Consider the following 15,561-nt stretch of genomic DNA (forward strand, 5'->3'; position numbering starts at 1 on the left):
ACGTAAATATTCCCTGAGAAAATGTCATGATATGGCAGTCTTTAGAAAAACGTTTATCATCGTGCGTTTTTACGTGAATGCAACCATAAACGCAAGGCATTCCATGACGAAAGGTGATCAAAACTGCCTTTTCCTCGCTTTTAATTAACAGTCAGTGTTTTAATTGCTAAGATGCGTAGCTTAATTCCATTTAAAAGAAACGTTTGCATTTAATGACTGTTTTTAAACGAACCACTTTACGGAATTGTGTCCATTCTGAGGACGTTTTATCAATCAAGGCCATTTTGCCAGTGGAGTGTGAGGACGGTTTCTACTTCCGGTCCTGAGCAGTACCATCAAAGCAACGTCCTCATTGGACAATCATCATATTCACATAAGACTGAATTTATCATATTGTATAGCCAACAAACACAGTGGCTTTTGAAGTTTGTTTGCTGTGGCTTCGGCTCTAATAGTAACTCTATACAAGGGGGGACCCAATCAATACACAAAACGTCACTGCCGTGTCTCCCAAGCTCAGCCGCCATCGAGGCAGCAACATTGTATACACTCACGATCAGAACAGGCCGTTTAAAATCTCGCATGCTATCGATCTACCACAGGGTCTCCTTTCCGCCGTGTGCTCAAGTGGGCTTCATTTTGGTGTGATACTATTGGTATACATGTGTTGGAGAGTTTTCTTGGGATAGAGGCACCAGACGAGTGTTGTCCGAGTAGATACCAACCCTTATAGTTTGTTTACACGGCGATGCTTAGACAAGCGACACTACCCATACAACCATGCAGGTAAGGATGATACGGACATCGCTTGACCGCGGTCAGAATTGTCACTAAGAGTATTCAGTCTGTCAGAGCAAAAATTACTACGACACCGAGTCCCGAAGTATTGATGATTTTGTCCGGTGGTATGACGGGGTATTTCGTCAGGATGAACGCAGGTTAGAGTATACTGGGTGGTGCGTTCAGGGTTTGGTCTGTGGTCCACATAGTTCCTTGTAAAGCTTTATATCTCGTTGTTAAAGTTTTGTGATAAAAGAACTATTTTGAGGGATTTAATTAATGCAGGCTGGCAACTACTAGGTGAAATTTGATCTGTTCACACTAAATTCCGTTAGTGTGTGGAATGTTATATAATTAAGTGATAGCCTGATAAAGAGAGGCACCCCCCGATTCGTAGCCTATATAAATGACTTGTTTTTTATTGATTCATTATCGATTTTTATGTAATCTTTACCTATAATGAAGGATTGAACGATTTATCTGTAAGACACATTTGATGATTTTCAAATGTATTGCCAATGACGTTGACATATGTTATCACAATTTGGTTTATTGTGAACGACCGTGCGCATCTGGCATTGTTGATAAAGACTACCCTGTTCTATAATTAAATTCAGGCCTATCATGCCAGTGTCAAACAATTGGTATTGACCGATAATTTGAAAACTTCTATTCATCCAATCCAAAGCGAAGATAAAATGTATTAAGACACAATTCATGATTACCTTTACTTCAAAGCCGATAACCATTGCAGCGTCTTTTAACTTTATTGTTAAACGAACCGAGCGATAACCGGAAAATGCAATTAAAGGCGTCTGCAACAGTTGTGAAGATTGAAAACACTAATTAAACGAAATAAAAAGACCAATTGGTACCCCTAGCATCTATTTTACTTGTGCGGAGCAATGCTACTGGCTTTAAAAGTCAATATTTACATAAACCTATCAGGGCACATGTTACCTTTGTTTTTCAGAAATTGTGACATTTAGAAAATACTTGAAGGTTGTATCTTATTAAGAAAAACATAGAGAACTGATGTATATATAAAGATAACATTGTAATTAAATATATTGAGTTCAATGTATATGCCTGTTTGGATAGCATTAAAGGTTGGTATCTATTACACTGAAGGTGGTATGGTATTCTGTTGGCGTCCGTTTAGCTATTTTAAATGTTTCCATCTATGAATATGATATCGAGTGTTTCACTTTAGATTGATAGTGGATGTGTGGTTTAAGACACGTCGATTTATTACTTGTCATTGTCTGTTAGCAGATCAACATAAAATTTGATGTATGTGTATAGAAAATTTGAGGTCTGTATATGTTTATATAACATTGGCGGTTGTCATATCTGTATATAGCAATAGAGGTTGTTGTATGTTTATATACAATTTTAGGTTTGTATATGTTTATAAAACATTGACGGTTGATGTAATTTTATTACATTAGCAGTTGCTGTATGCTTATATAACATTGGCGGTTAATGTATCTTTATATAACATTGGCAGTTGTTGTATGTTTATATAACATTGGCGGTTGTTGTATGTTTATATAACATTGGCGGTTGTTGTATGTTTATATAACATTGGCGGTTGTTGTATGTTTATATAACATTGGCGGTTGTTGTATGTTAATATAACAATGGCGGTTGTTGTATGTTTATATAACATTGGCGGTTGTTGTATGTATTTATATAACATTGGCGGTTGTTGTATGTTTATATAACATTGGCGGTTGTTGTATGTTTATATAACAATGGCAGTTAATGTATGTTTATATAACATTGGCGTTGTTTGTATGTTTATATAACATTGGTGGTTGTTGTATGTTTATATAACATTGGCGGTTGTTGTATGTTTATATAACATTGGCGGTTGTTGTATGTTTATATAACATTGGCGGTTGTTGTATGTTTATATAACATTGGCGGTTGTTGTATGTTTATATAACAATGGCAGTTAATGTATGTTTATATAACATTGGCGGTTGTTGTATGTTTTATATAACATTGGCGGTTGTTGTATGTTTTATATAACATTGGCGGTTGTTGTATGTTTATATAACAATGGCGGTTGTTGTATGTTTATATAACAATGGCGGTTTGTATGTTTATAATGGGTTGTTGTTATATAAATGGAGTTTGTATGTTTATATAACATTGGCGGTTGTTGTATGTTTATATAACATTGGCGGTTGTTGTATGTTTATATAACATTGGCGGTTGTTGTATGTTTATATAACATTGGCGGTTGTTGTATGTTTATATAACAATGGCGGTTGTTGTATGTTTATATAACAATGGCAGTTAATGTATGTTTATATAACAATGGCGGTTGTTGTATGTTTATATAACAATGGCGGTTGTTGTATGTTTATATAACAATGGCAGTTAATGTATGTTTATATAACATTGGCGGTTGTTGTATGTTTATATAACAATGGCAGTTAATGTATGTTTATATAACAATGGCGGTTGTTGTATGTTTATATAACAATGGCGGTTGTTGTATGTTTATATAACAATGGCAGTTAATGTATGTTTATATAACATTGGCGGTTGTTGTATGTTTATATAACAATGGCAGTTAATGTATGTTTATATAACATTGGCGGTTGTTGTATGTTTATATAACATTGGCGGTTGTTGTATGTTTATATAACAATGGTTGTATAACAATGGCGGTTGTTGTATGTTTATATAACATTGGCGGTTGTTGTATGTTTATATAACATTGGCGGTTGTTGTATGTTTATATAACAATGGCAGTTAATGTATGTTTATATAACATTGGCGGTTGTTGTATGTTTATATAACATTGGCGGTTGTTGTATGTTTATATAACATTGGCGGTTGTTGTATGTTTATATAACATTGGCGGTTGTTGTATGTTTATATAACAATGGCAGTTAATGTATGTTTATATAACAATGGCGGTTGTTGTATGTTTATATAACAATGGCGGTTGTTGTATGTTTATATAACAATGGCGGATGTTGTATGTTTATATACCAATGGCGGTTGTTGTATGTTCATATAATAGCAATTGTTGTATGTTCATATAACATTGGCGGTTGTTGTATGTTTATATAACATTGGCGGTTGTTGTATGTTTATATAACAATGGCGGTTGTTGTATGTTTATATAACAATGGCGGTTGTTGTATGTTTATATAACATTGGCGGTTGTTGTATGTTTATATAACAATGGCGGTTGTTGTATGTTTATATAACATTGGCGGTTGTTGTATGTTTATATAACAATGGCGGTTGTTGTATGTTCATATAACATTGGCGGTTGTTGTATGTTTATATAACATTGGCGGTTGTTGTATGTTTATATAACAATGGCGGTTGTTGTATGTTTATATAACAATGGCGGTTAATGTATGTTTATATAACAATGGCGGTTGTTGTATGTTCATATAACATTGGCGGTTGTTGTATGTTTATATAACAATGGCGGTTGTTGTATGTTTATATAACAATGGCGGTTGTTGTATGTTTATATAACAATGGCGGTTGTTGTATGTTTATATAACAATGGCGGTTGTTGTATGTTTATATAACATTGGCGGTTGTTGTATGTTTATATAACATGGCGGTTGTTGTATGTTTATATAACATTGGCGGTTGTTGTATGTTTATATAACATTGGCGGTTGTTGTATGTTTATATAACATTGGCGGTTGTTGTATGTTTATATAACAATGGCGGTTGTTGTATGTTTATATAACAATGGCGGTTGTTGTATGTTTATATAACAATGGCGGTTGTTGTATGTTTATATAACAATGGCGGTTGTTGTATGTTTATATAACAATGGCGGTTGTTGTATGTTTATATAACATTGGCGGTTGTTGTATGTTTATATAACAATGGCGGTTGTTGTATGTTTATATAACAATGGCGGTTGTTGTATGTTTATATAACAATGGCGGTTGTTGTATGTTTATATAACAATGGCGGTTGTTGTATGTTTATATAACAATGGCGGTTGTTGTATGTTTTATATAACAATGGCGGTTGTTGTATGTTTATATAACAATGGCGGTTGTTGTATGTTTATATATAACAATGGCGGTTGTTGTATGTTTATATAACAATGGCGGTTGTTGTATGTTTATATAACAATGGCGGTTGTTGTATGTTTATATAACAATGGCGGTTGTTGTATGTTTATATAACAATGGCGGTTGTTGTATGTTTATATAACAATGGCGGTTGTTGTATGTTTATATAACATTGGCGGTTGTTGTATGTTTATATAACAATGGCGGTTGTTGTATGTTTATATAACAATGGCGGTTGTTGTATGTTTATATAACAATGGCGGTTGTTGTATGTTTATATAACAATGGCGGTTGTTGTATGTTTATATAACATTGGCGGTTGTTGTATGTTTATATAACAATGGCGGTTGTTGTATGTTTATATAACAATGGCGGTTGTTGTATGTTTATATAACATTGGCGGTTGTTGTATGTTTATATAACAATGGCGGTTGTTGTATGTTTATATAACAATGGCGGTTGTTGTATGTTTATATAACAATGGCGGTTGTTGTATGTTTATATAACATTGGCGGTTGTTGTATGTTTATATAACAATGGCGGTTGTTGTATGTTTATATACCAATGGCGGTTGTTGTATGTTTATATAACAATGGCGGTTGTTGTATGTTTATATAACAATGGCGGTTGTTGTTATGTTTATATAACAATGGCGGTTGTTGTATGTTTATATAACAATGGCGTTGTTGTTTTATATAACAATGGCGGTTGTTGTATGTTATATAACAATGGCGGTTGTTGTATGTTTATATAACAATGGCGGTTGTTGTATGTTTATATAACAATGGCGGTTGTTGTATGTTTATATAACAATGGCGGTTGTTGTATGTTTATATAACATTGGCGGTTGTTGTATGTTTATATAACAATGGCGGTTGTTGTATGTTATATATAACAATGGCGGTTGTTGTATGTTTATATAACAATGGCGGTTGTTGTATGTTTATATAACAATGGCGGTTGTTGTATGTTTATATAACAATGGCGGTTGTTGTATGTTTATATAACAATGGCGGTTGTTGTATGTACATGTTTGTATGTTTATATAACAATGGTGGTTGTTGTTGTATGTTTATATAACAATGGCGGTTGTTGTATGTTTATATAACAATGGCGGTTGTTGTATGTTTATATAACAATGGCGGTTGTTGTATGTTTATATACCAATGGCGGTTGTTGTATGTGTATATACCAATGGCGGTTGTTGTATGTTTATATAACATTGGCGGTTGTTGTATGTTTATATAACATTGGCGGTTGTTGTATGTTTATATAACATTGGCGGTTGTTGTATGTTTATATAACATTGGCGGTTGTTGTATGTTTTATATAACAATTGGCGGTTGTTGTATGTTTATATAACAATGGCGGTTGTTGTGTGTTTTATATAACAATGGCGGTTGTTGTATGTTTATATAACAATGGCGGTTGTTGTATGTTTATATAACAATGGCGGTTGTTGTATGTTTATATACCAATGGCGGTTGTTGTATGTTTATATACCAATGGCGGTTGTTGTATGTTTATATAACATGGCGGTTGTTGTATGTTTATATAACATTGGCGGTTGTTGTATGTTTATATAACATTGGCGGTTGTTGTATTTTTATATAACAATGGCGGTTGTTGTATGTTTATATAACAATGGCGGTTGTTGTATGTTTATATAACAATGGCGGTTGTTGTATGTTTATATAACATTGGCGGTTGTTGTATGTTTATATAACAATGGCGGTTGTTGTATGTTTATATAACAATGGCGGTTGTTGTATGTTTATATAACAATGGCGGTTGTTGTATGTTTATATAACAATGGCGGTTGTTGTATGTTTATATAACAATGGCGGTTGTTGTATGTTATATATAACATTGGCGGTTGTTGTATTTTTATATAACATTGGCGGTTGTTGTATGTTAATATAACAATGGCGGTTGTTGTATGTTTATATAACAATGGCGGTTGTTGTATGTTTATATAACATTGGCGGTTGTTGTATTTTTATATAAAAATGGCGGTTGTTGTATTTTTATATAACAATGGCGGATGTTGTATGTTAATATAACAATGGCGGTTGTTGTATTTTTATATAAAAATGGCGGTTGTTGTATGTTAATATAACATTGGCGGTTAATGTATGTTTATATAACAATGGCGGTTGTTGTATTTTTATATAACATTGGCGGTTGTTGTATGTTTATATAACAATGGCGGTTGTTGTATGTTTATATAACAATGGCGGTTGTTGTATGTTTATATAACATTGGCGGTTGTTGTATTTTTTTAGCATTGTGGGTTCGTGACTGTTTTTATAGGTTGACGGTTGGTATATGATATCATTTAAGCATGAAGTAGGCAAGTATGGCATTTATCGACCAGTTGGCATTCATCCTCAGACATATAATTACAAATTTAAATCAGTTCAGTGTTGATTTTTCATTTGAGAACAGTTTTACAATAAATTTTCGAGAGATTTTGCATCTATAACGAATAAACAATGCATCATCGTCAATGATTTATTGTGCTTTTCTAATTTGATTTTTATGAGGGAGTAATCGAAACTACACTTTTTGTTTTTATAATAATAAATACGTTTCCAACTATTTCTGCCATTAGTTTTATAGAAAGTTTAAGTGAATCACTTTGAAATATTTGTTCTAGTTATTTAAATATACATACATCTGTATTCACTATTCAGTCGTTTTTCATCCCTGTCTCAGTTGGTCTCTGTTATAACACTATGCAGCGTTGAATCTGGCATGAAAATGTGTGGATTTTCTGACCGCCTGACACCTCCGTTTCTCACTTCTAGATAGTATACAGACATCCATAGGGACAGTTTGGTTTATAGCAAAGACTTTTGTAGCGCACAGGCTGATCGCGATATTGGATTTATATAAAATGGACATTTCGTAGAAAACGCGAGACATATCACTGACGTTCTTAATACCGACCTCTTGATGTCGAAAGTTCTGGCATCAGATAATTTTAGTACTTTCATCTCACTAAAATAAATTTGCGACGAACAGTTTTCGCGCATTTGACTATTTTAGATACATTAATAAGCCATACGGGTTATTGTACTTGCATCCCCCCCCCCCCCCCCAATTTACTCTCTGGTACGTAAAAACTCGGAAAGTAACTTGACCGCAATATCGATTTTAATCCCGCGAATGAAAGAAAGAGACTATATAGTAGTATGGTACGTAAAAGTGCTAATTATCTTAACCTATAGATTTACGTCTGATTGTCGCGATAACAACGTCGCGATAAAAGGGACAATTCATTCTACGAGAACATTAAAATTTGTGTATATATCGGGGAAAAAACCTCAGTTTTACTGGAAATTAAATCAGTCGGTTTTACTGTGACATATCAGAAAATCCCATGGTGGTGAAATGCATGTGAAATATTCAAACTCACTCGCTGTCCGCCATTACACATTGTGGTCGAATATCTTGTATGCCGAACCCAGTCCCTTGCTCGTAGAGTAATGCTACTTTTGTCTAAAACTGCTCAAATCGCTCTGACAGTAGTGTGTTTAGCTTATTAGGTGAATTGTCTTGCCTAAAAAAATTATTATATCACCTTCTCAGTGGTTATGTAGTTCATTTGTTTAACGTGCGTAACTTTGGCTCGGATATGGGTACAGCGTACATATATATTGTACCTGCTTAATCGTATTGATCAACGATTTGTAATTACAACGGTATCAATTAAAATACAAAACAATGACGTGGAATTTGTCAATATCGTATGTTATATGTTTCATAATAAATGTAGAACAATACATATATGCCATATTTTGCTTCTTGGTTATGTAAAAGAATTAGTCTCAGTAATTTCTCCCTTTAACGAGGTAAATACACAAGTACATGTACCTAGGTCTCAGCTATCGTATAGTCTCATTATAGATACTGTGGATTAATTGAACTTCCTTAATTTTCGTTTCAATTATTTCATAACTTTTTTTAATGTATCACGACAATATTTTCTTCTTTTTCCTTCTATGAATGGCCTATGTACAATACAGAAAAACGAAGTTGATACGGAAGAGGAAAGTGACACAAAGTCAATAACAAAGATACAGAATGAGTCAAATCACATCGAAAACGATTCGTTACCAATGACAAACTACAAATTGCAACAAGGCATACACATATCAAATAATGTAGAGACCTCCAATATGTCTTTTAATTTCTTCTTCTTGTTTTTAGCTGCATGTTGTTTTCTTTATTGTTAGTTTTAAGTTTTAAGATACTTTTATCTTTTCGATTTTAAGCAAATTTGTGTTCATATTTCACGTGGATATTTTTAGAAGGAAAAAGGAAAATTAAGGGGGAAAATAGTACAAATGATTGAATCGTCTTTCATAGTTATATAAGGGTACTGTAACAGCATGTACTGTTCCCTGGGAAAACACAATACTTAAAAACCCATTGCAAGCACAGCAAATATGATACCAAATGCCTTAATAATCCTTTCACAAGATGTTTATGATAAGTATTTTATTGTTTCGTGGAAAACGTTTTTTTTTAGTTTGTGAAAGATATTAAAGAATGGTATTAGAGTTTTAAGTTACTGGAATCAACTTAAATGCGCTTCATCGCAGAATATTGTGATAATAAAACAGTAATTCCTCTTAACCTTATCCTCAGCTAGGTTATTGTATCAGAATTCTATTTTATTCCCGATCGTCCTTATGACTTATTATATAGACAGAACGCATCATTATATTTGCTATTGTTTAACCGTCTGTATCCCTATTTGTCGCGAGTGTGGTATTTTGAGGAGAGCTCACAGAGCCTAGTGGCATACCGCCCACGCACCATAGTGACCTTCGTTCTTTAAATCGCGTCTTTGCATATGGATTTTTTGCTTTTCTGCAGAAATAATTAGGTATGGCGTGGAGTCACATTCCTGAAAACGTGTGCAGTCAAAACGTGTTTTGAAGCATACATATAAATATGTATTTGGTAAGTTACTAATTAACTGCCTACAAACGCATTGTCAGGTTTCGTTTCACCGACTTCGTTAAGTACTGGTTGGAACACATAAAGCATGGAACAGAATAGACACAAGAAAATATGTTGTTATTGAACGAAGACATTTTTTGACTTGGTATGTGAGTTTACAGTAAACGTTTTGGTAATAATCTTAATAAAAGTTGAGATTTTATTCTTTCTCAACACGGGATATGAATTGGCCAGCTGAAGAACACCTTTAAGAATATCACATTGGCAAGATGTCCAAGACTAAAATGATGCCTAATTTCGCCATTATCACAACATACATATTGATAAAGTCTCTAGATTACAAATATTTAAAAAAAAATCTATGAAGACAGATTTTTTACATTATCAAGTGTGTTCTGCTGAAATATCATCAGGTATCATTAAAATCCTAGTCAAAGCAGGACGGCAAACTTAAAAATGATAGCCGATGATTTGAGAACCGCTTAGCGTATAAGTGCGTATCATATATTATGTAAATGAAGTATCATCAGAAAACTGTGCCATAAATCATGCTTAATTATTGAAAAATTATGTAAAAGGAGAGGAGAAAATGCAGCGGTCAGACCGGGATTCAAACCCGGGACCCACTAGCCGAGTGTTATACAGACTGAGCTACCCGGTCACCGATGATTAACCCAGTCGAATCCTGCTACACTCCTCCCTCCTTTCTCGAAGTCATCGCTCTCGAAGACATACGAGGCCTTCCCAACCCCAACCACCGTGGGTTATTTAGTTGGACGCCAATTATGTAACAGGAGGGGAGAAAATGTAGTACACAGACCGGGATTCAAACCCGAAATCCTCAGAACACTAGCCGAGTGCTCTACTACCGACTGAGCTACCTGGTCACCGATGATCGATCCAGTCCAATCCCGCTACAATTATATTGCAATATTCTCATTTAAACTCCGTTTTTGTAATATGTTTTATTTTCATTGTGAGTTTTTGGCACAAGAGGCTTCGGTAGAAAATGTGTCCGTGATGTTGTGTTTTGCCTGTACATTTGCGGAATAAAGGGTCGTTCCATTGAGGAAACCATTTTGGAATATTGGAATGGCTAGATGATCAGTAATATGAAGTCCAAGGTCGTTCAGAGGCCTCAAATCCTGCTGTCTATGACCTTAGTCTCAGTGGATATCTCTGTTGGAAGCTGTTTTGTTGTAGACGCCATCTGAAGCAAAGCTTTACTATGATGTTCAATGAAATATTCATTACAGGGCGGTATTGTTTCTCGTTGCGGTTTCCCCCTCAGTAAACACTGGCTCGGAAACTCCCGACCTAGCGTTCTGGGTTCTCGTTTGTAAACAGCATAGGAGATGGGTATTGGTCCCGTGATGTGTGCTCTTTATCTACAAACATAAAACAAAATGTTGACTGGTGTTAGTACTTGTGTTCTAACGGTCATCAAGTCAGTCTTGCCTACTGCCTCTATCATAAAGTGAAATTCATTAGAACACACGCAGGATCATGGTTAATCAGCATCTATATTTCTACTGTTGTTATGTCTTAACGGAACATTTCATTTTTCGACCATGAAGCAAAATATTCCATTAGACTGTATTGTTCTGAAGCCCGTTATGAAAAATAAACACAATAATTTTGATTAAAATCAACAGTATTGTTCACGATTTAATCTAGAAATTTTGATATAGAATTCCCTAATCGTAGTCATACGATTCAGCAGCTGTTTGATATACAATGTACCAATACCTTTTCATAAGATGTATATCATCGAACGCTTACGCCTTCGGAACACATGGCATTACATTTTGTAAGTAATTTAAACAGTGGACATTTTGTTGAGTAACTGTCTGTGGTTGCTTTTGCCGAGGGTAGCTATGATTTCTTCCATGCAGACGAAATAAATGATGAAATATCTGTACTAAGACATCCTTTGCTTAATAGATGGTCTACTTTTGTCTGGGTGCCTGTCCCGAGACAGTGTAAATCGAGGACACAGAAGGATAACAGATCCTTATCATACAGTCACAGACAGTAGGGTGGTATGTCTAGACTTCTAATGTATGACTGCATTAGTCTATGATTGTGGCGTTAGGCCGGTAACATTAACTCACTATGATTCTGCTGTTTGGCCAGTTAACAATTGATTTATAGCAGTCATCCTTGTTTTACAGATCGTTATTTTTCCTCGAGTATTTTATTTCTCCCTGATTTTCCAAACCACACTCAAATATGAAAGAATGGTCTTTATTCCTAGAGGTTACACAAATTATTACATGTTCTTCTATAATTTTGCATTTCACACTGGTACTAATTTTTCGTTATCCGTGTAGAAACTTGGTTTGGTAAAAGTCCTATTAACAGCCAGTGTCATGTAATAACATGCCAGGTATGTGAGTGGAGGAAAGCCGTAGTACCCGGAGAAAATCTGCCGATTAGCGGTCAGTAACTTGTATCTGTCCCACATTGGATTTGAACTAACAACTCAGAGGTAGAGGGATTGTGCTGATATGTAGAGACATCTTAACCACTCGGCCACCACGGCCCCAAAACTAGGAAAATCTCATATTTAGAAACATGGTTACACTAAAGTATTATATTTTCAATTTCGCATTATTTCGTTACATTATTCATTATTTCAACAGAAAACATAGTAACTTAAACTAGCAAAACTGACAAAATAAGGATAGAAATCATCACCCCCTCCAAATTTTTTAATAGTTAAACATTATAGTCCTAATTCAATAAGGTTCTCAATGTTGGATATATTTACATCGAACTTATTTTGCCTTATGCAAACGTGAAACTATCAATTTAATTTACAGTGTATGAATCTTGTTTAATTCTTTTATAACTTCTTTTCTGATAAGGACAAAATAAGAATGTCTCAATAATGTCTGTCCTGTTGCAAACTGCTACTCAAAGGCATACAGTTTATTCAAATCTTTTTGTTGTTACATTCATCAACATGTGGCCATGATGTTTTCATTAATATATAAGCAGTCACTGTAAATATACAAGTACGTTCAAAAATCACTGCTACTCAAAGGCATACAGTTAAAGTATTTTGGAGTTGTGTTTTTTGTTTATTTTTGCTTGAAATTTGATTCTTGGCGAGTCAAGGTTTCAATGCTGTCTTCTGCGTTCGGACTTTTACATTTTAATTTTAATACAAGTATCACAAGACGCTTACTCTTTCTTCATACATGGTTCTTTCGTCAGTTTGCTTTTTACGAAATATACATTTTCTAAAATGAAAGCACGTACATTGTATATAATACTATCATAGTGTAACTCAGTATCTCTTTTAGTAGAAAGATTCATCCTTTAGTGATAATATCTTGAACATGATTTGACCTGGATAATGTAAACCGCAAATGTAAAATTATATGAAATATATACAGCAATGTCTGTGGATAGGAAAGAGGCCAAACTTTGCAAAAGAAAGGACATTCATATTTATCTAATTATGCATAGAAATTATGTTAAATTACATTAAATCATTTAGAGTATTATAACCATCCTTTCGTCCGACCCCACGAAATACTTTGGAAAAAAGTGTCTGTTTCATGTTATAAAAAAAAATTTCATTTCCTGCTTTGTTTCTGGTAGCGCGTCCATGTAATTTTTACTTTCTCGGTAATTACACATTGGCTAGTGGCCAGTGCCCATTGGAACCTTTAAAGAATTGATGAGCATTAAAGATTTAATGTATTTTACCTCTGTTTCGTTCGCTGATAAGGTCAGAAGGATTTGAGTACAGTTCAAACCTTTGTCTTTTGTTCTGATGCCAGCGAATACGGGGTCCGTTTGGTACAAAGTGTTTTTTTCTTGAATTCAATTTGATAAAGTAAGTGGTACCGTCGTGTTTGGCTGAAACGGCAAACATACGGGCAATGTCGAAAATTCTGTAATTGCATGCAAGGTGTTTTACCCTCAGAGCTGTCATAGTCGCACTGCCCTATAGATATTCAGTATAGCTACTACTGATCGGTCATGTTCCATTTTCAGGTTTACCAAATTGCTAATTGATATGAAAAACATGTATTTGGTCGATATCAAATTATTCATATATCTTTTAATCATGCAGCCATTTTCAGCATTTACCTGTATATTGCTTCTTTGATATACCTTTAGTTGATTGGTTGGTTGATTAGGCTAAGTATCCCACTAACAATTTGGCCATTAAAGAACGGTCTCCCCTTTATGTAATGTGTTGCGAATGACTGTGTATTTTAAGAAGCAGCGGTATATCCATGCTGTGTATCTTATGTGATCGTGTGACTCTTATCCTTTTTATAGTGCTGTCTTACTGAATAATGTCGCCGAAGATACCAAGTAGCACACCTCACCCAGCCACATTATACTGACAACGCTGTTGTACAAAACACTAGCAATGCTATTGTCTTGTGTGTCTCCATCTAGTTCAGTGAGTATTCTAGATAAATGTATCGAGTTTAGCTTATAAAGAGTCATATCAATTCTTTTGTTTAAAATTTTATTTAATTCACATAATAGGGAAAGAAAATCAGGTAAAATAGGGCTTAGTATTTCTATATTGATTTAGTCAGGATGATTGGGGAATACACCATAATTAGGTGGTATAAGGAGGGGTGGTAGTAATCACTCATAGTTAGGTAGCTGTGTAACGATTTATCAACGACGGTTTTACACCTTACAGCTCAATTAGCACTGTTAATGTATTCTTAAATAATATATCAAGTATGGTGGATGGTGAAGATTAATCTGCAGAAACATCGGCTTTTCATTAGGTTTCAACGGAGATGTAAAATAGGACTAACTGTGCGACCTTCAAATGAAAATTACAGCTTACATTTTTGTGTTGTGGAAGTTATTAAGATTGGTACATCCCTTGAGCTTACAGTTAAATAAAGGATAGCATTACAACTGTACCCGCCGACTACATGCAAATACTTAATGGACGAAAAATTGATTTATTTAAATTTGCATGGTACTCCTGAAAGTGAGTTTAGTGCTTGAAAGGCGCATTCGCGTGTCGCCAGTACCGAGTTTCTTTAGAAAATCAACGCTATTGCAGCGTTCGTCTTTAAATAATTCACATACTCTCAGTAGAAAAACGCATCATTCTCATTCATAAATTTCCTTTAACTCGTGCAATTGACGTCATAGGAGTAAAATAGTGTTGAAGTTGGACAAAAGCCTTGCAGCACTGCTTCGACCTTATTGACATTGGACGGTAAATGCTGGCCTTTTTATTGTCGTGTTACTGATCGATTAGGTAGAGTTAATTGTCTTTAGTACAAACGCACTACAAAATCACAGGCGGTAGGAGGGGGGGAGGTAGATACAAAGGTTTTATATAAATCTGTAATCGATTAGAATGAAAAAGATTGGCGTTTGTTTTCGATGAACGTGTCTAAGTCTAGTGCCATTCCACACCAGTAGCGCAATAAAGCATGAAAGTGGTGTACTTACAATAGTGTTAAATTTATTTACCCAGGTTCTATAATCGGAGATCAAAAACAACAATGCATGTTTTCCCGTATAATCTGAAGCCTAAGAAATGCCTGGAGGATAGCTGGTTCAACCATAATTTAGAAATATTGCTTCTTTCATATAAAATGATATATATAACATGCTCCATTCCGATAAGGCAATTTTTGCTTGAAGACTAGAAATAATTCATTTCAGCATGCGCACGTGCAGGTATTACGAGGGTCCCGCACGTTCTATCTTAGACAGTGGACAGAGC

At 34.6% G+C, this 15,561-nt stretch overlaps 1 protein-coding gene across 2 annotated transcripts in view; it reads left to right on the forward strand.

Annotated features, from left to right (window-relative positions):
* LOC138325205 (GTP-binding protein Di-Ras2-like) overlaps window positions 1-15,561 on the forward strand; it is a 64,225-nt gene that overhangs the window by 23,616 nt on the left and 25,048 nt on the right. Inside the window, exon 1 of one of the 2 annotated variants that reach the window (XM_069270695.1) lies at window positions 629-786. The exons of the other annotated variant lie outside the window; for it this stretch is intronic. Coding sequence (XP_069126796.1) covers window positions 781-786 — 6 coding nt within the window. The 5' untranslated portion in view covers window positions 629-780. Of the gene's footprint in view, window positions 1-628; window positions 787-15,561 lie in introns of those variants that run through there. 2 annotated transcript variants of the gene reach the window in all.

Source organism: Argopecten irradians, chromosome 6, assembly GCF_041381155.1.
Source record: "Argopecten irradians isolate NY chromosome 6, Ai_NY, whole genome shotgun sequence".
NCBI lineage: Eukaryota > Metazoa > Mollusca > Bivalvia > Pectinida > Pectinidae > Argopecten > Argopecten irradians.